This window comes from Toxotes jaculatrix, chromosome 14 (assembly GCF_017976425.1).
Source record: "Toxotes jaculatrix isolate fToxJac2 chromosome 14, fToxJac2.pri, whole genome shotgun sequence".
Taxonomy (NCBI): domain Eukaryota; kingdom Metazoa; phylum Chordata; class Actinopteri; family Toxotidae; genus Toxotes; species Toxotes jaculatrix.
In genome coordinates, this window is record NC_054407.1 from 6,916,319 (window position 1) to 6,942,336 (window position 26,018).

The 26,018-nt window shown below is 38.6% G+C and overlaps 1 protein-coding gene across 2 annotated transcripts in view; it reads right to left on the reverse strand.

Moving 5' to 3' along the window:
• The window catches only part of LOC121193754 (sodium channel protein type 4 subunit alpha B-like), a 29,565-nt gene extending 12,530 nt beyond the window's left edge, over positions 1–17,035 (reverse strand). Inside the window, exons 1-15 of one of the 2 annotated variants that reach the window (XM_041056214.1) lie at positions 16,763–17,035; positions 15,220–15,338; positions 14,100–14,189; positions 12,801–12,929; positions 11,374–11,465; positions 11,004–11,246; positions 10,802–10,865; positions 5,923–6,064; positions 5,255–5,452; positions 4,965–5,150; positions 4,482–4,877; positions 4,238–4,370; positions 3,593–3,846; positions 2,308–2,481; positions 1,479–1,835 (exon numbers count right to left, since the gene is read on the reverse strand). In XM_041056214.1, the coding sequence (XP_040912148.1) occupies positions 1,479–1,835; positions 2,308–2,481; positions 3,593–3,846; positions 4,238–4,370; positions 4,482–4,877; positions 4,965–5,150; positions 5,255–5,452; positions 5,923–6,064; positions 10,802–10,865; positions 11,004–11,246; positions 11,374–11,465; positions 12,801–12,929; positions 14,100–14,189; positions 15,220–15,338; positions 16,763–17,029 (2,844 nt within the window). In that variant the 5' untranslated portion in view covers positions 17,030–17,035. The remainder of the gene's footprint in view (positions 1–1,478; positions 1,836–2,307; positions 2,482–3,592; positions 3,847–4,237; positions 4,371–4,481; positions 4,878–4,964; positions 5,151–5,254; positions 5,453–5,922; positions 6,065–10,801; positions 10,866–11,003; positions 11,247–11,373; positions 11,466–12,800; positions 12,930–14,099; positions 14,190–15,219; positions 15,339–16,762) is intronic. The other variant, XM_041056213.1, reaches the window with a different exon arrangement.
• Between the last annotated feature and the right edge of the window lie 8,983 nt (positions 17,036–26,018).

Here is a 26,018-nt window from a genome sequence, read left to right on the forward strand (position 1 = left end):
GTTATGTGACAGAACTGAATTGATTGTGGTGCAGACGATGCTCAAATTTCACTGCATAATACTATTTTAATATGTTTCTCTTCTTTGTTCTCAGGTAATTCATACGTCTTGCTAATTCTTACTAGAGTCAGGCAAGGAATCTAAACTTAGGTAAAGGGAAAACAGAAGGAAAAGAAATCCTGTAAATTGATTGAAAAATTAAAAAAAACATCATGATAATAAAATAAAAACATGCTGAGTATTGGTATTAAAATAGTATTAAATAGACCTTAACATTGAAAAAGGTTATTTTATGTATTTCAACAGGAAGCACTAAAATGATGCCACATTTAAAGTAACTACATGGACTATAAATAAATGTTACGATTTCTGACTCTTCTGGGATTTTTTTTTTTAATCCGTTCTCATTAATGTTAGCTTACAGCACACAGCTGGGCAACAAACCACCATATGGGTGGACCAGCAACTATACGTATCCTTGCTGTGAGACTGACTGACTGCAGTTGTGTACAAACAGAACTGTCAAAGAGATTAAACAGATCTTTCATAGAAACAGCTGCCTGCAATGATGTGCAGGCTGTGTGTTCATCCTGTGTGAAAATCAATACCTGTAATATGACTGGAACAACAGCAGGAACACGCAGTACTTAGGTCACAATATCACCCATAAGGCTTAGTTCATTAGCAGCAGATAAAATATTCAGCCTTGTTGGACATGGGGCTGCAGTAAAGCCGCTGCCACCATAGAGTGTGTCTGTTTGCATGACAGCATGTGCAGATAATACATATATGACTTAGGAAGGACAACAGATGGTTTACATGTCGTCCAGACTTGATCTGTTTTGAAGTCAGCTAATGCTAATCTACAAGACAGTATGCCGCTGTGACATAACCACTTTCTCAGTGATTGGAGCGTGTTCAAGACCACTGAGGAAAAACACACAAGCCACTGAAAGAAAAAAGACGTCTGAGTTTGCAAACTTTATCACAATGAGGCACCAACCATTTGTCAGGTAGGTCCCATTCTCATAATATGGAATCACCAGTTCCCATTGGCGCAGCATAATCCCTGATTACTGCTGACATCATCATTTGGATTTGACAGTAGTTACAGCTGGTTGCTCTGACGTGCAATTGAATTTCTCTCTAGGCAGACTTCCTGTTATCATATACTGTTAAAGGATAAGGCTGGTAATACTCAAATACACAATATTTTTGTCATTGCCAACAAATCCAACGAAAACAGGATTTTGTTTTACAGTAGCAGGACAGTATGTGTAGTATGTGGGATTAATTAAGAATAAACTATCATTCCTGTGTTAGTCATAATAGGAAGAGGAAAAAAGAACAATAAGAGCAATAGTTGTTAGTAGGATCAGCTCATTTTTTCTTTTAGTCTTTTCATGGAATTGGTTAACAAGAAAAAATAAATCACCAAATTAACAAATCATGTACAAAATGTCCAGTTTAATACTCACCACCAAGTTTCCTATGACCATGACCAACATGAACACCAGGATGCAGAGGGGCTGCCCTGCCACTTCCATACAATCCCACATGGTCTCAATCCACTCGCCGCACAGCACCCGGAACACGATCAGGAACGAGTGGAAGAAGTCCTTCATGTGCCAGCGAGGCAGCTGACAGTCAATGGAGATCTTACACACATAATCCTGATAGTTCTTGCCAAACAGCTGCATGCCCACCACAGCAAAGATAAAGACAATGATGGCCAACACCAGTGTCAGGTTTCCCAGGGCGCCCACTGAGTTACCGATGATCTTGATGAGAGTGTTGAGAGTAGGCCAGGACTTCGCCAGTTTGAAGACTCGTAACTGATGAAGAGAACAAGGTGAAGAAGAGAAACGATGTTACGTTTACTGTCTGATGTTGATGTTGGATTAGATGTTTTAGACCTCTAAATTTAATCCTTTAACGATATTTGAACCAGTTTGATGTTGACAGATGAGTGTGATAAATGTCTAATTGTTAGGACTGACTGAACTGTTGACCAACCCTCAGTCCTCAGTAGGATTAGTTCCCGTATGTTTTTACAACTAATACAAAAAACAACAGGAAAATTCAATACAGCAGTTTACACATAATGACGTTATTTTTATTTTTTCATGTAGTATTAAGTTTAACTTTTATGTTTTACTTTATTAAGTAGTATTAAGTTAGTTTAACATACCATTAAACAATGTATATTTGTGAAAAGAATACAAAGACATACAACTGAAAAAGAACTAAGCGTGAAAAAGCTTTTGTTTTTTCAATGTACACGTGAGAGTTACAGATTTCTTTTACCAGTCTGAAAGATCGTAGAACAGATAGCCCCTCTACATTGGAAAGACCCAACTCCATCAGACTGAGACAAACAATGACACCGTCAAAGATGTTCCAGCCCTGTTGGAAGTAGTAGTAAGGGTCCAGGGCAATCAGCTTCAGGACCATCTCAGCTGTAAAGATCCCTGTAAACACCTGGAAAAAACACAGTGACAGAAAGTACCAAAATATCCTCCTTATTATGAAGCTTCATTTACCGTACATGCAACACGCTATGGAAAGCCAGGGAAGCCAAAAACACTCAAAAGGGATCTCTGGAGTAACAGGTTGTCAACACTCTGACACATTAACAACACTTTATTAACAAGCTGACGATGTGTAGCTGTTAACTTGTTAAACATACTAACACCGTATCTTTAACTCTTCAAATTTTAATGTGTTGACGTGTTAAAAATATGTTGTTAACATGCTCACAACATGTGGACAATGTGAATTCAGAAGCCAGTTTCATGTGTTTTTGGCTTCCCTGGGATTCCATAATAAATGTGTGTATTCATCCATGTATGCAGACACCCAGTACAGTGTAAGAGAAATGCATGAATTTTTTTAAACTATATTTATGTCGTATATCTTTCCTGAAGTTTACATGACTAGGGTAAAGTTTAAGGTTAAAAAAAAAAAAAAAAAAAAAAACTAGAGAGCACACAGATGGTGTACAGTGTACCAGATTAAGTAATCAAATAGTTCATAAAAAATAATACCAAGAATAAACAACTGCAACACACAATTATTATATTAAGAAAAATAAAATAAAACACAACGAGAGGAGCTGGAAAATGTAGCTGGGCAGAGGAGTGTTCTGGATAAGCAGCAGAAAATGGATGGATGGAGTGAAAAAAATAAGCTGATTGGAAGAGGTCAGAAATAGAAAAGTATTAAATCCATGTCTTCTTGGAAATGTGTTCCCAAACTTGAAGACACTGGCAGGGTCTAAAATTTACCAGCAGAGGGAGATGGTGAAATGAAGGAATCAGCTCCACCTCCTTCTAAAAATACTTCCACAAACTGTTTGGAGCAGAACCTTTGACAAAGGATCATCATGTCCCTGTTTGACCTCAGGTCCAGCTCAGCATCACTGGCTATAAAAACACAGCTGTCTGATAAAGAAATACATTATCTCAATGGATGCCATTTGTCTTTCCTCTTAACTTATTCGTCCACTGCTCATCTACCACCTACCACCACTTAGGAGAAAGTGTGTTAAAAGCTGGAAATCTGCCCACTCCTATCATTAAAACCCTCTTACCAGATTGCCCACTGAGAGCATGGTGTTGAACTCATCAGTCATGGGGTAGTGCTCCAGGGCCATGAAGAGAGTGTTCAGCACAATGCATATGGTGATACCTAGATCCAGGAAAGGATCCATCACCATGATCTTCACCCACTCCTTCATCTTCAGCCACCAGGGGCAGCAGTCCCATATCAGGTACTTCTTGGCAAATGTATACCAGCAGGGATGGCACTTCTGCCTTGACTCCTGCAGCTCTGCAGAGACACCAAGGTGCACCATTCATTCTCAGATTTTTTTTTTTTTTTAGCTTCAAACTGTAGTAGGCTTGTTGAGGGTTAGGGAGAAAATAGATAACAATTTCATGCCTGTTATTTTTACACTTCAAACAATTGGACAAATTATATTTAAAGTTTTAATTGTTATGCTTTATAGGTGCTGGTAAGTGGATCTTGTTACCTTCGGACAGAGACACTATGACCTGAACCCTTTCAGGTCATAGTGCTGAGCTAAGCTGACAGTTTGGTAGTTAGAGCTTCATGTTTAAATGAAAGAGCAGTGTCAATCTTTTCATCAAACTTTCGGCAAGAAAACAAATATATATATATATAATATATATATTTCCACAGATTTCAAACTGTTCCTGTAATAATCAAAGAAACCCACCCTCCATGGCATCACTGAGGAAACTGACAGAGCTCAGCCCTCTTTTCCTGGGCACTGGAGGAGGCTCGGTCACTGTTGGGGAAGGCTGGAGGACAGGTCTTGGAACTGGGTCCTCTGTACTGGTGGGCCTCTGGGTAGACAGAAAACACCAAAAAATTAAACACAAGGCTTTCCTCTCTCTTTTATTTAGTGAGCTGTTGATTTAGATCAATGTGTAAAAATACATGTATTTCATTTTTGCAGGATTCTCTAATTTTACACTCACTGTGTCTTCTCTGATCCTCTCCATGCTATAAGCAGGCATGGAGGTGGGAGTGTGCAAGCCCACAGTGGTGACTCCGTTCTGGTCCAGGGAAATGTTGAGCCGACCGTTGACCGTGAGGCTTGGGGTGAAGACTTGGGAGCAGTGACTCCTCACGCTGCCTGTCCTCCTCTTCCAGGGTGTTGCTGTTGAGCTGGTGCGACTCCTGAAAGCATCCCCATGAACACTGAACTCGTCGTCCCCGAAGTCAGCCTCTGAGTTGTTGCGTGCCCGGAAAGAGCTGAAGATGCTGTTCTGGCTTCCTCTCCTGGTGCTGAGGGGGTGAGACGAGAGCGTGGCCAGCAGAGGGTGGACTGGCAGGGGAGACAGAGGAGGCTAAAGAGACAGAGAGGATATATTAGCTCCAGTGGCCTAGCTCCTAGCTCCAAAGACAACGAAGAGGGTGATTGTCGAGTGATGTACCATTGGCTCGTCCAGTGGGTCAAACTTCTCCTCGGCAGCTTCCTCTGCTGTTTCCTCTGACAACGTCCTGTGAGATCTTCTTCTTCTGCTGCTGCTTCGTCGTATACTTCCTGTCTTCAGACAGAACGGAGACAGCTCTGGGGATAACACTGAGTCTGTCTCCTGGGCTTGTTTCTTAGCTGCCAACTACATACAAAAAATTGTTACAGGATGTTATTTTTTGTTTGTCCTAAGCTGAAAGCACACATGAACACATGAAAATCCTTGTAGACTGGTTGCGATGCACCTACTCTTTGCTCTCGTCGTAGATGCTCCATAGCCAGCTGAAACTCTCTCTCTTTCTGCCAGGCCTCAGCAATGGTTGCCTGATTCTGCTCCTCATAGGCCATGGCCACTACAGCCAGGATCAGGTTGACCAGGTAGAAGGAGCCCAGGAAGATTACCAGCACAAAGAAAACCATGTAGGTCTTCCCTGCTGAGCGCAGAGTCTGAGGGAGCAGACATGAAGTCAGTAAAAGCAAACTCACATGCCTTTGTTTACAGTTATAGTAAGTGGTATAGATTGTTTATATATTGTCTGACTTTTCATGTTACCCTTTATGCCAGCATAATATATTTGTACTACACTGAGCAATTATACTGAGACGCTGTTCTCAATTAACCATTTAAAGCTGCAGTGTTATTTATTTATATACTAGACACTTGGAGTCAGTGGAACAAGCTGTAAACTAAACATGGACATATTATCACCTTTTTAAGTTGTTATGGCAAACAAACTAAAAAATCTCTATAGAGGTGAGACGAAACTGAAGAGACAGATGATAATTCTCTGTGGGTTTGTTGTAAAGAAACTACAAATTTATGAGGAGGAAAAAATGTGGATAATTCTGGGGGAGCAACAAATCATCACAGATCACTGGTAGATAAAAAAAAAAAAACATATATTCAGAAATCGCACCTGATGGAACAGTTTTTCCCAATAGTCTTGTGTCATGAGTCGGAAAAGGGCCAGAAAAGCCCAGCCAAAAGTGTCAAAACTGGTGTAGCCATAGTTTGGATTTCTTCCTACTTTTAGGCAGTCAAATCCATCTGGACACTTCCTGTAATGCACAAACAGTTTAACAGCAGAAGACAGATGATTACAGGAGAGGACTGACAAACAAATTCTGTACACAACTGAATTAAAAGCAGCTGGGACAGATATAGCCGTGGTAGCGTGCAGACTGCTTTACTAGAGTTAAAAACATCTCCAGTATCTACATGTAGCCCTGTGGCCTTTGACTCCGCAGGGGAGAGAAGCGGATGAGTCAGTAAGTACATACACTGCTATCATCACCATTATTTCAACTGAAGAGGGCACTTGAAATTTGTTCCAGGCAGGAGCACTAAAATGCACTGGAGCAAAAGGGATTACACTGAGCCAGATGGATATCAAATTGCAGTTCAAAAATTTTCAGCTCGATGCCGCCATCTCTGATCTTCATTGTCAGCGTAGTGGCATTACAGCAAATAAAATATTTAAGTCCAGCAGCTGAGAACAAGCTGGACTGCCATGTCAATCTGAGTGCAGAATAATTTCGTAATGGCTGGGAAACAGCTGGGCGGGAGAGTGCTGCTGTAAGAACAGCTGTAGCTCTCACCAATGGGCCAGCTAAGCAGGAATGCTCACTAATATCCAGCAGAGAGGACAGAGGAGGCTGCGTGAGGCCAGCGACATCTTCCTGTCAGGCTGTTCCTTCCCTCTGCTGCACTGCTCAGCCTGTTATCAATCTGTTCACCTCTTTTTATCAATATGACAAAACATACAAACACAAAACCTGCAGATACTGTTAGTGTTGTCTTCAGAGACTCCACAATGGTTTTGCATGTTTGCGCCCATTAACTATATCTTGTTGTTCTGAGAATACATTAAATTGCTGTTAACCAGCTTTTAAAAAGCAGATGTTAGATTGGCCTTTCGTGAATATTTTTTTAAAATATTAATTGCTAAGTCGCCATTCATTCAAGTAAACGCTGTGAACCTTTCTGATGTTGACTAAATTCATTTGATTTCTTGACACAGCATTTGATACAATTTTTATTCTCCAGATTAGTTCACTGTTCAACTGTCGGCATGTTTTGGGCATTCTGTATTTTTAGAGCTGAAATGATGAGTTAGTAGATCAAAAGATAAATATTAATCTGCAGATACAATTGTATATTGATTTTTCTATTAAGCATTTTATAAACACGTTAAACGATTAATCTGCTGATTAATGAAAAAATGTGAGTTGCAGCTCTATTTACTAATGGAAACATGGCGAGGTTTAAAATTAAAGTCTAGATTAAAGTAAAAACATATTTTTAAGTCAAAACAAGAGCTAAAGCATTAAAAATCTTCTTTGAGAATTATTCTACCATTTATTCATAATATCATGCTTGAGTTAATTTACTCAGCAATTTCAGTTTGTAAGTCAAGTTACCCTCAGCTGCCTAATGTGCAGTGCTCACATCTAATGTTGTGGTTGCTAATCTCATTACCACACTATGCATGAATGTGAGATTCTCTTGCAATCAGACGCTGCTATAAAAACAAAGCACCTGTTAGGCTATCGTCCCACAGGTTTCTATAGTAACTGCCCTGGAGACTGTACTTGCACAGGTTTATCCTGGATTAATGCCCCTCAAGGAGAACTGCTGAGCCACATGTATTCGCTGTGGGATCTGACCTGCCTCCACACTGACAACATCCACAGCCAGCGTGAAGCACTGATGGCTGGGCACAGAGAAGACCACAAGATTAGTGTTTCCCTTTTCTGCATACATCCTACAGTGCATTACTTTGTACTCGTTAGTAGTACACTACAGTTGGTAATTCACTACACTTCAGTGCTCAGGATTTACATTAACAGTATATTAAGGCAGTTTTCAGGTATTCTTTAAAATTAATTTCAGTTCAGGATGAAAATCAGTTAGACTCTTGAAACTTGCTTTTACATCATCATTACACTAGTGCATGATTTGTAGTTAAAGATAAAAATGGTCCAATACAGTATGGTCCATTATGTTCTCATACAAGTTATGTAACCAAAGTAACACAGACAAAGCCTGTGGTGTGTAAGAGCTCTATGAAAGCTCTTTGCTAACATGTTTACATTTTTATTGACCTATCTTTGACAGTGTACCATCCATTTCCTGCAGTCTGTGTCACAGAACATCTGTCAATCACAACAATGTGTTTTCCTTCTATCCTGGGTGGGACTGAAGCCGTGGGTTTCCATACCCCTCTCAGTACCATCAAGGGCAAAAGTTGAAACTATCCATACAATCAGTCATAATCCTTAATGCACAGTGGCTTTAAGATGTGAAGGGATAAGCATTTGCCTAAACTCTACAGTAGGCATGATGAGAAAAAGCCAGGGCCTTTGAGCAAATCATTTATCACAAACTTGTTAACCATCTAGGCTGAAAATATCATTTGAATATGTGTGTGTGCATGCATGCCCACTTGTGTCTACAGTGTGTTTGTGTGCATGTGAGCGACTGTGTGTGTGTTTGTGTGTGTCATCATAACGTATCCAAAGCTTTAATTTGGAAATCTACTCAGGGATTACTTGTTGGAATACACTCAAAAGATTAAGCATCCTCTATGTTTTACGTCCTCCATCCTGACCTGCTTAATATCTTGCCTGTCTCCACAGCCAGCCTCAGAAACTTCCATCTAAAATGCCACAGAAGTTAAAAGGCTGTCTCATTTTGTCAACAAATCATAAGCTACCCTGTGGTTACTTTGACCTGTAACCTGGCAGCCATGTGACAAAGCTGAGTCACACTGTCCTCGATCTGCCATCAATCTAACTGCAAAGAAATAAAAAAAAATGCAATAAGTATGATACATAGCATATTCTTGGAAATGGCAGAACAATGTTTAAATCAAAGGGATACAAAAGGATTAATCCTTGCTGTATCCAAAGAGGCATTAACACACCCATTAGACACAGGAAAAAAAAACATTTAAACGTTTAAACTGACTGACTGAATGTGGATCACGGTGTGCTGTTAGAGATCCACAAATAGCAAAAACAACAAGCAACAAATCTAAAAAAGTCCAATTGCAGCGACTTGTAGGTAAACTCTGGGACAGCTGGATAGGTCATATCGGTACTAGTCTGATCTTACTGACCCACTATTTAAAAGAGTTCAATGACGTCATTTCCCTCTGAATGCCCTCAAATGTATCCTGTTTTCGCTCTGACTTGAACACAAATTACTGAATCTGATTTTACTTCTTGGGAGATTAAGTTCCTGTGTTTTTGGAGGAGAAGTTACAGAGTGAGATTAAAAACTAAAGGGTTGGCTGCACTCTGATGCCAATAAAAATGTGTGACTACCTCCACTGTGTCTACACTTTTTTTTTTTATGTTAACTCATTAAAACACCATGTATCATCTACCATCTACTATCGGCATTAGCTTTATCTCATGCAAAGAAAATAATACTTTCTATTAAATTATCTCAAGGGAATTCAACTGCAAACAATATTGATTTGTGATTGTGCAGCGCTAGCTAAAAAGCTGGACATGCCTGATGCTTGGAGATGCTGGAAAACCTGAATATTTGGAATTTTTGCTTGAAAAATGACTTCAACAGTAAATCATTGATCAACATAGTTGAGCATGTAGAAGACAAGGTTTGTGTATTTGATCGGTATATTAGTATGAGTTTGTATTTGTGTGTCATTGCTGTTGTTTACTTAAATCTTTTTTTTTATGGTAAAACAATTAAAATTGATATTATTGATTTATCAAAGAACCCCAAGGGTTCTTTAGAGTGAACCATGCCATTTAGCTACCAAGATATGGAACATCATAGAACATTTTTTGAGTGTAAGGAAAAACTTCTCTGCAAAAGATTAATATCATAACTACTTTTTGTTATTTGCTATCAGTCATTATCTTGTATCATTAACAAGAGCACCTAATGGAAGCCATTTGTTGAAGCTGCAGGATTTCAGATTCACACAGATGGGTATTTAGTTCACTATGACCTTTGAACTGGGCCTGGCATGGGCAGAGTCATCCTGTTGTGCTTGTTTCAAAAGCATTTGGATTTATAGGATTATTCAGTACGTAGGCTGAGTAGCAATATTTCGATGGTTTCACACTGTGACTTTGATTGGGAACAAAGTCCGTCACAATCATCAATGTATGTCTACATTTACAGACGTCTCACCTGAGGAAGCTAGAAATACTGCGACTTCATATTTAACTTTCTTTTTTTTTTTAAATTAAAAAAAAAAAAACTTTTAGGCTATTAAACCAAGTATTTTTCAACATTTAACAACATTGCAAAGATCAAAACAGCTGTAGACTTGAAGACAAGACAGAACACTTCAAATGTTTTACAGTACAGTTTCTACAGTACAGTACAGTATCAATCCCAAGTGATCTGGTCTGCTCCGGTTAACCTAATCATGTCATAGAGCTTTTGAGATGATGAAATCTCCAAGACCCCCCTCTCTCCAGCTGTTTCTCAGTAAATGGTTCCAGTGGTGGGGTGATTATCCATACCACGTGTCGTCTTGTGTACGTCCTCTCTCACGCTACACCCTTCCCTCTGATGGGATCATTCTTCTATACATTAAGTCACAGATTGAAAATATGAAGCACATCATCTATTGTTGTGTCTGTTTTGTCTTTCTCTGTGAAAACTATTTGCACCCAGCCTGGTGCTCAAACTACTATATCCAATTATACACATGACATGCATGGGATCAAAAGCCATTAGATGCTAAACATTTTCATATTATGTAATAGCCTACAAATGATTAACAAGCAGTAAGCAGGACACTCACTTACCCTGCATCACTTCCGTATCCACATATTAAGGCATCCTTTGCTCCTTCAACTTTGTAAAAATTATCTAAGGAAAGGGAACAGGAAGTTAAAGAGACACAATAACATTTTTCTTCTTTTAACTTCATTGGATGATACTGTTACCATACAGTATTCTGAGCATCGTGTATATGTGAAATATATGTGTGTATTGTTTTCAGCTGACCTTCACTGCTGAGGAAGTCTGCCCTGGAGCTCCAGGTCCTGTTGTTACAGATGAAGGATGCATTGGGGCTGTAGGAGGAGTTGATGCAGTGTGCGAGGCTGCGGACACATTTTTGTCGCAAGAGCCCCATGAAAAGCTGCAGGCCGATGAGGGCAAACACGCTGAGACAGAAGACTGTCAGGATCATCACGTCTGCCAGCTTTCTCACGGACTGGATCAGGGCACCGACGATGGTCTTCAGACCTTGATGGAGGAGACAAGACAATATGTTGAATGTCTGGTTTTACAGTGATTTCATAGGGCACGATTAGCAAATGAGAGACAAGACTTGGAAACGTGGCCAGGAGGTTTTATCTGATAAACATCTTACCTGGGATAACTGAGATGGTTTTCAGGGCTCGTAGTACTCTGAAGGTTCTCAATGCAGAGACGTTTCCAAGATCTATAAATTCTGTCACATATCTGGAATTTTAAATGAAGAGTAAGAAGATTAAACAAAGAAGGTCGTCTTAATGATCACCGGGGTTAACAATTATCAATGATAATGATAATTAACAACAATTATCATTAGGCTACTTAACAGTACATGTGTCATATCTTCAAAAACCAATTTCAATCAAATAAGGTTATGGGTTATGGGAGAGTATTTTTATTGGCTTAGTGTCTTAGTTTCATACAATTCTCCTTAAAAATCTTGACACTAGAACATTAGAACATTAAAATTAATGTCCCATTAAGTCCCATTTTCTTCTTTATTGTCTTCTTTTAGTTCTGTGTTTTGGTTTCAATTAACTTCTGGGGGACATTCTGTTTAGCTGCTAAATGCTCCACTTTGTTCAAAGGCCGGTAGTGTTTTGTGTAGCCTCTGTTCGATACAAGGGATGTAGTGTACAGGTTTTACAGCACTTTGCCAAAAAAGCAGATGTCTCCTGCTGCCAGAAGCTATGACAGTGGTAAGAGTGGCCTGTAAGGCTGTGGCCATGAAAACCAAAAAAGGAGTTGAAAGATGCTAAACCACCCCTTAAACTTAGGGGCACTGCAGGATTGGATGATAATTCTCAGTAGGTTCATAACATCAACTCTTTGATCATACAATTAATCATGTGATCCATTTAAGATAAAAACCCTCATTACAGTATCCTTATGAGTTTAAACAACAGAATAGCATGTGTTTGGTGCCTGTGAGAAGAAATGACTGATGAATTAGCTGACTGGCCCATTATTAATCAAAAACTATTTTACTACTAATTAATCGCTGGAGGTAATGACAGCTTTCGGAGAGAGTACACCCAGTACAAGTGATTTTGTCACGCTGTTTCCAAACAAAGCAATTGTCCTATCAGGATGATTGGTCTCTGACAATGAGGCTGCATCGAGAGGTCATCTGTCTAATCTGTTACCTGCATCATGGGTAGTGAGTCATGGCACACAGATCTCTGACCTTCATAATAGGCTTATCATTCACAGCGTTTCAAAATCACCACTCAGGATGACTGACTGACTATGGTCACTTTGCCATTACTAAACAAGACTAGGTCAAAACCTAGTATGTAGTTGGACTGTGTCTGGTCAATGTGCAAAATTGAAGAAAAACTGTTCAGGAACCACTGTAAACAACTACTTCCAATGGAAATTAACCAAAGCCTGTCTGAAAAGTAGCGAGCCAAAAATACTGAAATAAGGATTGGATTTTGGTTCTTCACATTATTACAGTCGACACAAGACAGTGAGGCCACAGCTAATGGATAATAAATGTCAGGCAAGACTGATAATCCCTACGATTGTATGGTTACTTACGCCATGATTATGACGGTGAAGTCCAGCCAGTTCCATGGGTCTCTCAAGAAGGTAAATGGCACTAAACAGAATCCCCTCGCAAATATCTTTATCACTGACTCAAAAGTGTAAATGCCAGTGAAAGTATACCTGGAAAATGTTCATGGAGAATGGAGAAAATGCTGTATTAGAAGTGAATACAATGTTACACATATATAATATATTTGAGCTTTAAAATAAATCACAACAGTGAGAACTGAAAACAGACTTGATTATGAAAGCCATGAAAAAATTAACAATGTGCAAACACTCACTCCCAAAATTCACTGAATGCCACAAATAATTTATAGAAATAAAATTACTGAGGAGTGATTTCACTGACTGCAGGAGATGAATGAACATGTCTACACAGTTTAAACATAGCAAACACACAGATAGGTAATAAATAAATTCATTTTTTCACAGAATTAAAAGAAAACCAAGGCATGGTGATGACAGCAGTTCATTCATTCAGCAATCATTCCAACAAGACTAGGTCATAACTTAGTACTGGCTAAGTACTAAATACTGGCTGGACTGTGTATGGTCAAAAGGGAGACATTTGTGTTTATAGGGCCAGCCCTGCTGTTGCAGACCAGCCAAAAAGTATTGTTTCATACTTGTTCACAGTCTTTTGCCAGTTCAAGTGAAAATAACCAGATAGATTAGCTTAGCATAAAGAATTTATAATAATTCAGATCTTATAACTTTGTTTGTTGAATCTTTTAAAAACCTTTTAAAAAAGTGTGAAAATATCTATTTGAGGTTTTATGGGGGCTGCATGCTGGAGTATTTCTTCACCTAGGGCAGCAATTTCTTAAACTCTCTTCTTGACTACCTCACAGTGGCAACAAGAATTCGGATTTTGTTACCTTTGGACAAATTAAAAGTCCAAAGGTAATCAATCGCCAAATTAAAAGTCTTTGTCAATGCAGATTGCATGCTGCATGCTAAAATGCCTCTGATCCACCGATGATGATGACTGACAGCTTAGACACTTATATCTTTCACATCATGCTTAGCACAATATTTCTTAAGACTTTTAAATAATGATTTTTATTCCACACCACGTGCTTTTTTTTTTAACATGCACATATGGCGTTCTGACCACCATAAATATTACATGCATCATATTACTTACATGTGAACTGATTCTTCAGTCATCACTGATAAAGTGACAAACCCCAGCAAAGCTCCACATTAGAATACATATAGCACAGTTTCTGTCCCAGACACACTATTTAGGATGAGACACCTGCTTACTGTACAGTAAATACTTACTCCAGGTACTTGGTCCATGTTGGCGGATCAGACATGGCCATGAAGAAACAGTTGGTCAATATAGTGAACATTATGAACAGGCTAAACAATGTGGAGAAGAAGTTAAGGAAAGTGTACTGTGAAATATTAATCACAAAAACTGTAACTGACACAGACACAATAGCATAGTCACAATGTTTCTCATAATCCTATGAACTATATCCATTAGGATAAACCATCATTGTGTGTGCCAGTGGCATTACAACTACAGTAATGCAGATTATAGAAAATGTAAGTAAATTCCATTTGACATTAAATCAGGGAAGTGATATCATTCTCTCTTATGGATAAATGAAACCACAACAAAGGATCCATTAACTACCAGATATGAAATATTTAAAACATTTCAAGATAAAATTATTAGAAAGTCATATGTATATATATATATATATATATATATGGTCTGTAGGTCAGAGTAATTTATTGTCAGTTACAGTTATTTACATTATGTTTCAGTTTCACAGAATCAATAACAGTTGAAAGATGTATTTACTATGCTTTGTGATCTATAACATAGCAGAAATCCAAGATTCCCTCCAGTATGTAAAGTACGAATCAGCTGTCTGAGAACTAATAGGTTGCCGTCACATGATGTGAAATATCCTTGCTCTTATTTCATTTCAGAGATTAAAAGAGGGATATGAGGGGATTTGTTTTGCGATGCCAGAGAGGACCATCACAAAGCTGTTTCAAAAATGTGACTATGGAAAAATCCAATAGAAACCTACGAGGGGGAAAACTGTAAATATTAGAAATTGGCTTATCTGCCAGTATGAGATGCAAGGAGTGGTTTCTAGAGTAAATAAATAAATCTAGCAGTTTGGTGGAAATATCACACAGGGTCTTGTTCTCAGCCAACTGTCGCATTAAATATCCTCATATCCTTCTTTTATCTTCATCTATATTTAAGTAATTTTCTGAAAAGAGGATGTGAACCCACTGGTGCTATGTACCTGATTTTGTTAATAAACAAATTACAAGCCAACTAAATTGACAGGTAATGTCATCCATCGCTGAATAATCAGCCATGATTGTTTAACATAGGAATAGACACAGGCTCTGAGCAGTCCAAAAAGGATATGAATGGACTAAAACTTTTATGGCAATTGATCTGATGAAGTGAAAAGGACTAAATATGTAAAGTGCATTTGTGGCACTGAATCTGAAGATGGCCTTCCCTTTGTTAAGTACTATAAAAGTCTGCAAAAGAAAGAGAAAAAAATAGAAATCATTCATGAGAAAAATGACATATTTCAAATATTGTTGTTCACAAAATTTTAGTAAAACACGTTGTAGCAAGTCATCTGGATGTAAATACATTTCCAAAACCAATTTTTCCATCATGTATATATGTATTTTCTATGACTGTAGCTCTGAACAATAGTTTGTTTTCTTTACCCAGCAGGGATGGTATTACAGCTGCTGTGTTGAATCTACCACTCAGTCTGCCATCTGTGTTAACTTCCACCATAAGCACCTCTGCCTCTAAGAAAGCAGTGAGTGCCCATACATGCAGCAAGTGAGGCCAGTTGAGATAATGGAGGCAACTCCAAAGCAGGCTGAACCTTTCCCCAACAGATGTGGCATTTATTTAAATATTTTTTCGTCTTTGGATAATCCTCCCATCCAGCAGTGCATCACATGCCAAAACAAAGAGACCCTGAGAATGACTGCCACGTCCTTTTTCATCTCTCCATAAGCGGCCCATTAATGGGTAGCAGCCTGATCTACCGACTCTGCAAATCAAAACTTGCTAATCCTATTTCTGTGTCCACAAGAGATCTAAAGAGATGCAGTCACCGCTTCGCTTTGGCTAGCTGCTCCAAAACACCACCTGGTGAATTTAGTGAAAACATCAGCTGATCTGGAAGATCACTACCATATTGTGTTCATGTTCAAAGTCCAGATAAGAGGTGTGTTGATTATTGATTATTTAATATGCAGCTGATTCTGGTCAAATGTCTGCAATTTATCATCAATTACCAGTTTGCACCACAAATAACAACTTTCTGTGCTGATATCTTTGTCTGTGAATTCTTAAAAATATGTCATCAGTTGGTAAATTTTAGCAATCACAGAGGAAAATGAATTGAGTAAAGTAACTTGAGGGTCTGTAACTGTAAACCAAACCTATCATCAAAGTACTCACATGCATTACTCGTTTAAAAAATGTCAAATATCAAGTCAGCAATGTGATAGCTTTAATTATTTTTTCTGGGACTACAAACGTGTGCTGCTGCTCAAAGCTGTCATCAAATAAACAGCACTGGACAAATAAAGAGGAGGTTTTTTGACACATTCCTCTAAAGTCTGACACATTTACGTCATGGACAATTTACAGTGCCTGATCCAACTTATTCCTCTCAGCCAAAAACTATCAAAAATCAGTGAGACACTTCGCTGTTATTATTGTTCATTGCCATGACTATAGGTACTGTAATTTATCATTTAGTCAATCCCACGTCGTACTGCTGTAAATAGTCTCTAGAGCACCAAATGTGTAGTAATGAGTCATATGTCTGACCTCTCTGTATGTAAAAAAAAAAACCTTCATCTGCACTAATACATATGTAAAGACAGTTATATACACACACATAGAACATAGCTGAGACAGAAAATCTCACCCTCTGGTTCTTGTAGTAAAACGGATCAATGTCTTCCAGTGGCACCCCGATAAGTTCTGGAGGGATGTCACTGTAGATGCGTGGCAGCTGCTTGCCTGCCTCCAGGTCGGCCCTGGGTTTGGATGGCTCTGCGTTCCTGTGAGCCTCCTGGCAACCCTTGGCGTTCTTGGCCTGCTCCTCGGCAATCCGCTGCTCCATGGCAGCCAAGGATTCACGAGTGAACCGCCGCAAGCCATCAGGACCCGTTGGTAACAGCATGGCTGCCATCTTTTCATCCTGATTCTCCTATACTAGAATTTACTTACAGCTGCGGGAGCAAAGACATAGGAAAAGCACAGAAAAAAGTCATCTAAATTAATCATGGAAACTTGTGGAAGACAACTTAATTGCTTGGATGTCTTTTTGTATCAGCAGTCAGCACAACAAATTAAGGGAATTCATAAGTTTTCAAAAGCCTTAAAATTTCTTTAATCCATTTTTTATGAAAGGACTATGTGAAAGAAGTCACTTGTAGTTACAAACCCACAGTAAATTGTCACCAAGCTCTGCATTTCCCTCAGCTTTGCAGAGCATTTTAGCCTTTTTTAGCTTGTTATTTTGGTTTTGTTTCACTATTCACAGTTCACGAAACTCACTGCTCTCATCAGCATAGTTTCCAGCAGCAGCAGGCAGCTCTTTTTACTGAAGAAGCCCTGATGAACCCACTGTACACTACATGCCCAGCACCAAACAGCTAACACACAAAATTAGTGGCTAGTGGGTAAACATTACTCACTAGCAGTTACTGAACTGAAAGAATAATGAAAAGTGGACTTAAATTAATCAGGTGGTCACAAACTACATGAATGCTAATGTTGCTCCATCTCCATTTGATGTGGAAATAATATCCAAGTGTTTGCTAATGCGTTAGTCATATCAACTCTAAAAGGTTACAATAATTACTTGTATTTACAGTTTGTTGGACTTCAAGAAGTAGCTAATAGGTCAATTATTGCAGCTTGGAAGCCTTTATACATAGAATTTGAAATTAAAACAACAACAACAACCCAGGGACACAATGAACTAGCAGAAAGCAATGCATAGAATACACCAGTTTTTACCAGGCTATTCTCTGGCCCTCACAAACAAAAACGTATGCCATCAGAATGATTAAATTGTGCTCATAGTAACAAGTGCTTACAATATAAAAGTGATTCTGTAAAAAACATATCTGAATGGGATCTACAAATAATCTAATCTCTAATCTCTTGCAAGGAAAGCCCAACGGTCCCATTACACAAAATGCGGCATTTATGTCTCCATCGCTGAAGGTCTCTCGTTCTCTATTTCAAACATTGTGTAACTGCAATATAAAAAGCTAAAGTCAAAAGCTGGATTGCCTCAGATTTTCCGATTGGAAGATGGTACAGAGCTTCAGAGACAAGATATAAATTCTTTACCCTTCCCACTGTCAACTAGCTTTCTGTTATCTAACGGTTTCTGTCAAACTAGGGCAGCCATAGTTTTGAGTCAGAAGGATTAAGCCGACAGTCTGTAGCTCTGACCAAAGGTTTTCACCAGCAATGATTTAGCATGATGATCACTTGTTGTTTGCCTCTGATGAACTAAAGGAAACTAGAGGACTTGAACAAACAAACTTAAAGACATACACAGTCATTTTTATTTTACGGTTACACTCAACAGCAATGCCAAATACCAAAATGTCTGCCTTGCCCTATGTTGACGTTCTCAACCTGTTCGTTGTGTGGAGTTTCAAAATCTCAACTGTGAGGTGAGCCAAAATGTGAGCTCTGTCCTGTTACTGCAGGTGGAGCCTGCCATAATAGCATAATGCTTATCAAGTTGGTGTTTGACTTAAACTCACATTTATTTTATGGTTTTGTTTTGGTTTGGTTTTTTTTTTTTTTTGGCCTCTTGGGATCAGTGCACCAAGCTGTACACACCACAATGACATTTTATGACAATTGTCTATTTACGCATGCAGAACAATCCAATATTTTGCTCTCCACCAACTCCTGAGGGAAATATCTGGCTCTTCTTTAGCTGCTCGATTCTCCACTGTATTTACCAGCTAGTCCCTAAATTTGTCTTTTTGTTGTTTGCTGAGCAGGTAGTGTACAGTTGGTTTCTTTGAGCTCTTTTAGTGAAAACAGCTACCTGCTGTGCCTGGAGGTGAGGTTGAGAGCTGTGAGAGTTAACCAAAACATTAAAGTATATTGTAGGAAATGAAGATAAACTCCTGATGGGCAGATTTAAAGGTGATAATGATAATGACGGAGATTCCAGTTGACATTGTTCAGTAAACTTCTGTTGCACAAATATTTTATTGTTGCTACAAGTAATGCTAAAAATATTGTTTTTAAAAATAATTGTGTCTAGTTTTCAGAATCCCTCTTGGTTGGTTCGGAATGTTATTTGTACCAGAGATGTTACACCTTGAAATGCTCCATATGAGTGTATAAAATCTGTGTAAAAGAAGCACATTTGCTTTGTTCTTATTGGCAATCTCTGCTTATCTTCACTAAAACAAAACACAAAGACAGTTTGCAAGTAATCTGCTCAGAGACCAAAGCCACTATCCAAACAAAAACAATACCAAAGGCCTTTCACCACCAAAAATTCTCTCCCTCATTTTAGCCAGTGACAGAGTCTGATATTTTAATAACGGAAAAAGCTTTCCAAAGAGAGGATTACATCTCTATATTCCCCTTTTGACAGAGAAATACCATTGTATCCTTTTCATATTGACTAAGCTCTGTGAGTTTTCCATCTCCTGTCCTGAAATGCATTGATCCCTTCACACGTCCAGCCAGACGCTAGTTATCTGCTTTCAGTTGATCTGCTTATTTGGCCCAGGTTGATCTCAGATCAGCTCGTCTCATATACTGAATCCAGTGCTTTCCCATTTGCTATCAAAATAAAATAGGTTAAGATCCATTTGCAACGTCACAAAGCAGATAAACAGGTTCAGAGCAAGGATATTCCTGTTATCACAGGATGTGACGAATCAGTCACAGTATTTCTTCTATAAAAGGTAACAGCACAGAAAAGGAAAAGACAAACAATGACCTGCACTGTAGTGTACATATTCAAACTGTACATGCATATTATTAATATACACTGAAACGCAACAATCTACCAGGTGCACAGTGTCAATTTACATGCCAGCTTACTTGAGGGAGGAAATGGTGGTAAAGAATTAGACAGCACAGGGGGAAAAATATTTTAGTTGAATGAAATTTAATTCCCAGAACAGCCAGATGTGATATCGTCATCATCACTGCAAATAATTATGATAATTAGACTGAAAGTAGAGCAGCACCATGGACTGGCAGTTTTGACATGCACGCACAAGCACACACACACACACACACACATACTCAACCTGACACATGTGCTCTGCAATACTACTGTTTTAAATTCTTATAACTGAAAAATAATTCGGCTCATCAGATCCCACCAGTGTGTCCATGAGCAAGGCAACAATCCACCAGCTGCTCTGACAGCAGGTGTATTGAGCAGCAAATTAAAATGTTAAAATTATTATATAATTATATATTTAAACATTTCTCCTCTCATCAGTGATCCCAGAAGCAAAATAAAGCACTTACTGTACGTTTACCTCCTTTTCATTTAATGGAAAAGGCACAGTAAATGAATGTTAATAATGCGTGTTAATAATAAGTTATTTAATTCTGATAATAGTGATTATGCTTTGAGCAAGGAAACACTATTTAAACTAATAAAACAATCAGCTTTAGACTTAAAGTAGTACTGTATTACAAGCTACCACAGGTATATTTCTTATATTATAAGAACATGCACCAACTTCCTGGTTTTGTTGCTTAGGTTGGGTCCATGTATACTGTATCTAAATTATTTGTAAAACTCTATAACAAGACTTACTACACCAGCTTCTTTCTTGGTGAATGGATATAAGTAAATTAAATGTAAGAAGAATGTCCATTCATTTTAGGATGATTAAACTATAATTATCAAAACTTGATGGAGCTGGAGAATGCACTGCTGTTACATTCGTTGCCATATGTCTGCAAGACACAGTTAAGAAAAAAAAAGATTTCTTCTTCTCTGAAAATTCTTGTGCTGCTATACTTTTGCAGATGAGGATTTGTTGCCATGAGTTTGATGACAGAAAAGATTAAATTAATAAATGCAACTAGAATCTATCCATTTTCTGATTTTCATGACACTGTCAAATTATGGAGGAAGTTACTGATTAGACAAGTGTCTCTGTTTGAATTTGTAAATGATAAGCTGCATTATAGTGTGAAAACAATATTCACTGGTTTACTACAATTACACAATTACATTTTGAGAGATAATCTGAAATGCATGTGAAAATTGTAATTTTGGGCTGTAGCTCAACAATTTTGTCAAGTCACTTCAACTCCACTCATGACTTTGTTACTTCCACTGTTTTCTGTGTTTACACTGATTTAGCTCTGCACTTCTGTAACACTGTCAAGCCCCCAACACACATTTAAAAGAAATGTAAAAACAATGATGCAGCAGAATCAGACGTATCATCTATTTTACTCCACACATTCTTTTGCCTTTCATAACCTGGTGCCTACCCACAATGCCATTCATTCACTAACAGCTTGGTTGGAGATTTCAGTGCATTGCTAGTAACATCTTATGTAGCCTCAAGCCTCCAGCAAAGATGCACAGCAGGCTACAGAGGTCTGGTCTGCTCAGTTCCCTCTAACTGCCCAGACCCAGTTTTCTCTCATCATTTTCAAACTATTAATCTTCAGACTAGTGACATCACTTGAATCAGTTCCCTCTGGACCCACAAATGGCTTTAGACAGCTGTTTCACATTGGTAGTAATGCTCCAAAAACGCCCGTAAACTGACTTTGATGTGTAGAATCTACTCCATCTTCCATCAAATACTCCCTCTGTTTGAAATGATGCTCGAGTGACAAGCAGATCTTTAGCAGTATCGCCTCCGTGCAAACAGACCAATGGTATTTTTCAACTCCTGTTACACTCACAGTTTCTGTTGACTGGACTGCTTTGCTGTGTCAGCTTATGTGCTTATTCCAAGACTAACAGGAAACAATCATTGTTACATAGATATACAACAGAGTGACAAATATAAGCTTGTTGTACTTTTTACTGATTGTGGATCAGACCACCTGACCCTACTTTTACATATGGTCTCACCCCATTCTCAGTCTTTGTCCTTCATCCTGAATGTTGTCATTTGAGTTATTCTTCCTGTGTTGCTCTTACAAATGTCGGTACAGTTTGTAACTTGGTCACCTGATATCTGTTTATTAAAATTTCTTCTGATTAGCTGTTACAGGTTGTAATCAGCGTTTTTTGCCTTTACTTAACATTTAAAAAACCAGAAATACACGTATTCCATGTTTCCTGTGAATGTCTCGGATTTAATATTGCAGTGTGTTTAAAACAGCACAAAAAGTGTGATCACTTCATCGTTGTTATGGTCATTATGTAATGGCTAAATATGACAGGATATTTATGCAAAAAAACAATTTTTTAAAAAGGTTTCTGTGGTTAAAGTGGTACCGTGAATGTTGTGCTTTTGCGTTACTTGTACTCAAACACTACGGTTTTATGCTTCTCTGGATTTATGAGGTTAGATCCTTAAGAGGGTTATTTCAGGATATAGGACAAAACAAAAAGCATTTTCAGTCTTTGTTCACTCATAGTGATTGATTATATAACCTAAAATTAGTGGGTTCAGCTAGGAATACTTTGTTTATGTGTTCCTGTTTTCATTTTAAATTTTCATTTCTGATTACATTTTATATCTGCTGAGTGTTTTTCTATCTCCTCTCATGGATCATCAGCCTTATCAAACTTGCCATATACACTATACTGTCTACAGTAAACATATCAGGAGTTACTTATTGCCTTCAAATTACTGAATTTAACCAGCAAATTCATTAAGACAGACTTTGACCATAACCACAAATATTAAAAAGCGTTGATAATAAAGTTCCACCACAGGCTGGAAGTCAGCCTGTGGTGGAACACAGAAAGTGTACACAGTGTGTGTTGTTCCTGGGCGATGTTACATGCCGGTCGCCCTCTCAGAGCCTCATACTGTGATCCTAGGTGCACAGACTGAACTGATGACCTACTTCTTTTACAAAAACCTTTCAATGTAATTGTAGCACATAGCTTAAATACATACAGTAGGTTACGGAAGGTATAGACCCACAAAATGAGACCGCGGTCAAAGTATTAACATGACTAGAGAACTGACGTGGTGAAATGATTTTTATGAGCTCTGCTGTTTCAGATTTACAGATACTTGTGTCTAATTGAACCCCTCTGCAAAAACAGAGGACTCTTTAAACTAATCACAAGTTAATTAAGTTACATTCGACAAGAAGATGATCACAATTTTAAGAGTTAAATACTGGTTTAACATGTTACCAAATAAGGAAAATGAATCTCAAATGTGTTATCACCTCCTCACACATCATTATGTGATGTGTTACCCATTAAATTTCAATGAATTATGGAAGCTGTGGAACAGTAACATTTTTTGCACTACAAAATGCCAGTCATTCCTGTGTGCTATTTGCAACAGATTTTGCCACAGAAAGAGATCATGAAAGTGAGTTTACTAAAGTAAGTGTAAGCCTTTAATGCTCAGCGCTCAAAAATAAAACACTGAATTGATATTTTGCATTATGTACTTTCTGGTATGTACTGTTTTTATGCCTGTACTGTCCAGTATAGTATATGTTAGTGCTGTTGTAAATTACAGTTTCGTTTTTTGTTTTTCTTTAATTATAATGTTTTAAAATATTTTATGGTATGGAGAACTTCTCTATTAACTCATCGTTGTCATCAAGTTACTCAAGGTGAAAGCAAAGAATAGCAGCAAAGTGAACAATGAATAAATAGTGCCAAGCATTTAGTCTTTGAGAAGTTCTTTACCTTTAGAGTTCCTACATCCTTTACATTAAAGCCAAAATCTAAAAATCCTCACGGGGGTACTTACATGTGAAACTCTGAGATTTATAGCATAATTTCCAGAGTTAAGTTCTTCGGGTTTCAGAAGAAGGAACTGCCAAACCCTCCGAGCAAAATCCATGTCTTCTATTCAAGGCTTATTCCACTTCATCATGGACCAAAACTCCAAACAACAGGGCAGAGAAGTGTCACCAGGAAACTCAAAACTGACTTCTAGACAAACACCAGAGCTCTAATCACCTTATGTTGGACATTTTGAAACCTGCCACAGGTGCGACGTACAAGTTGTCCTCTTCCACTCCACTCGAGTGTCTCCTCCTTAAGCGATTCATCCCACAGAGGACAGATCCCGAGCACGGATGCTGCGCTGTCTTCATCAGCTGCTCGGCGCCGGGAGAGACGCACCTCGATTTGCCCTTGAGCGAGAGAGCATGAGGGAGGAAGGGAGTGAGGGAGGGAGGGAGTGAGGGAGGGAGGGACGGATGCTGCTGGACCACAGAGGATTACCGCTCCTATAGGCGCACCATGTCACGCTCAAATATGACACAGGGATGTATTGAGAGAGCTGGCAGTTTTCCAACATCACCAAGTAGCTGGAAAAAATAAATAATAACACAAATAAAATTAAAATTAAAAAAATCAGTAAGAAGGACACAATCTACGTATTCTGATAAAAACGTTGACATAAAATCTTTATGTGGTTCTTTTATGATAAACCTTATAATTAATCTAAAATGTTAGGTTTGTATCAGCTGGATATGGAGAACGTGGGGCCTTTCTGAACCTCTGCAAATTCGTTTAGCGCTTGTTTAGAGTTTGTTTAGATCACAAGTTAGGAAAATTAACATCGTATTTACACCACATTTAACTCAATATTGCAGTTCAGAGACAGGAAACCATGTGCTAAACAATTTATTCCACTGTCACAGGCACAGGGAGGAATCACTTGCTCTGTGATTTCGATTTACAATCAAACCCTGTTGCACTTGAATGAACCTTAAAATGGCGGTGATCTGACACAAGTTGTCAGTATTTTCATTTGGTGTGTTTCCAATGGGCTAAGAGGTGGTGGTTTTGGATTACTTGGTTGTGCAGCCCTCGCCCACAGTCTTAGTGTTTTATTGCACCCTCTAGTGGCCAATAGAAGACTTTCTATCTACTGTAAAGAGGAAGACCAGGGTCACTGTGCTTTCAAGTTGTTCTTTTACAACAGAGCTGCAACATACTGAAGTCACCATAGGGGACCTGACTGTCAGTGAGAACACTGAAGCCGTGCCTTAATTTATCTTACTGGTAGTTTTGTGGGGTTTTATATTCCATAATTAAAAGCTTACACTGTTTTTAGGTTAATTCTAGTCTTGTAGGCAAAGTGTTATTCCACCCCACATCCCTGTGGATGTCACATGTCACCATCTTTCACCAACATTTTATTCCTGGCAGCATAAGGAAGGCTTTGAAACAGAATAGGCTTTCATGTTGGGAAATAAAAACAAAATACTGGATTTTGACTCACGACCTCAGTATTTTTAAATCCCTGGCTACTGTTCTGTTCACAAAACGGTGCACTATTTCTGTTCTGACAAGATTATTTATCAAGGTGGGTCAACATTTGTAATACACATTCATGTTGGGGTTTAATAACTGTGCAGAAGAAGAAAAAAAGACTGAGAACATATGTCCAAGCCAGGGGTGTCAAACCTGTTCCACAAAGGGCCGGTGTGGCTGCAGGTTTTTGTTCCAACCAAGCAGCAGCACACAGTTTGACCAATCAACTGTCTGAAGACTGAGATCAGTTGATTAAATGAGTCAAGTCTGGTGTGCTGCTGCTTGGTTGGAACAAAAACCTGCAGCCACACCGGCCCTTTGTGGAACAGGTTTGACACCCCTGGTCCAAGCCATTCTGTGTGTGCCCGACACTGTTTTAACAATTCAGGGGCAGATTTAGCTCTAGTGATGATGAAAAAAACACTCTGAGGGTATTTTGTAAGGGTATTATTTAAGCTGTCTGAGAGAACATTTATATATACGTATGTTAGAACAGGAACATAATTAGATTTTTTTTTATCTGACTACTATTATATAGTATCATACAGCTGTCAGGGGCCCTCTTAGTTAGGGGCCCCAGGCAGTTGCCTACCTTGCCTAAAGGCAAAAGCTGCTCCTGTGCCAATGTGAATGACCATGTTAAGATGCCTTCTCACAAACATTTTAGACACTTCTCAGGGAAATATGATAACGGCTAAAACCACATTACCCATAAAGCTCAGGTGCATAT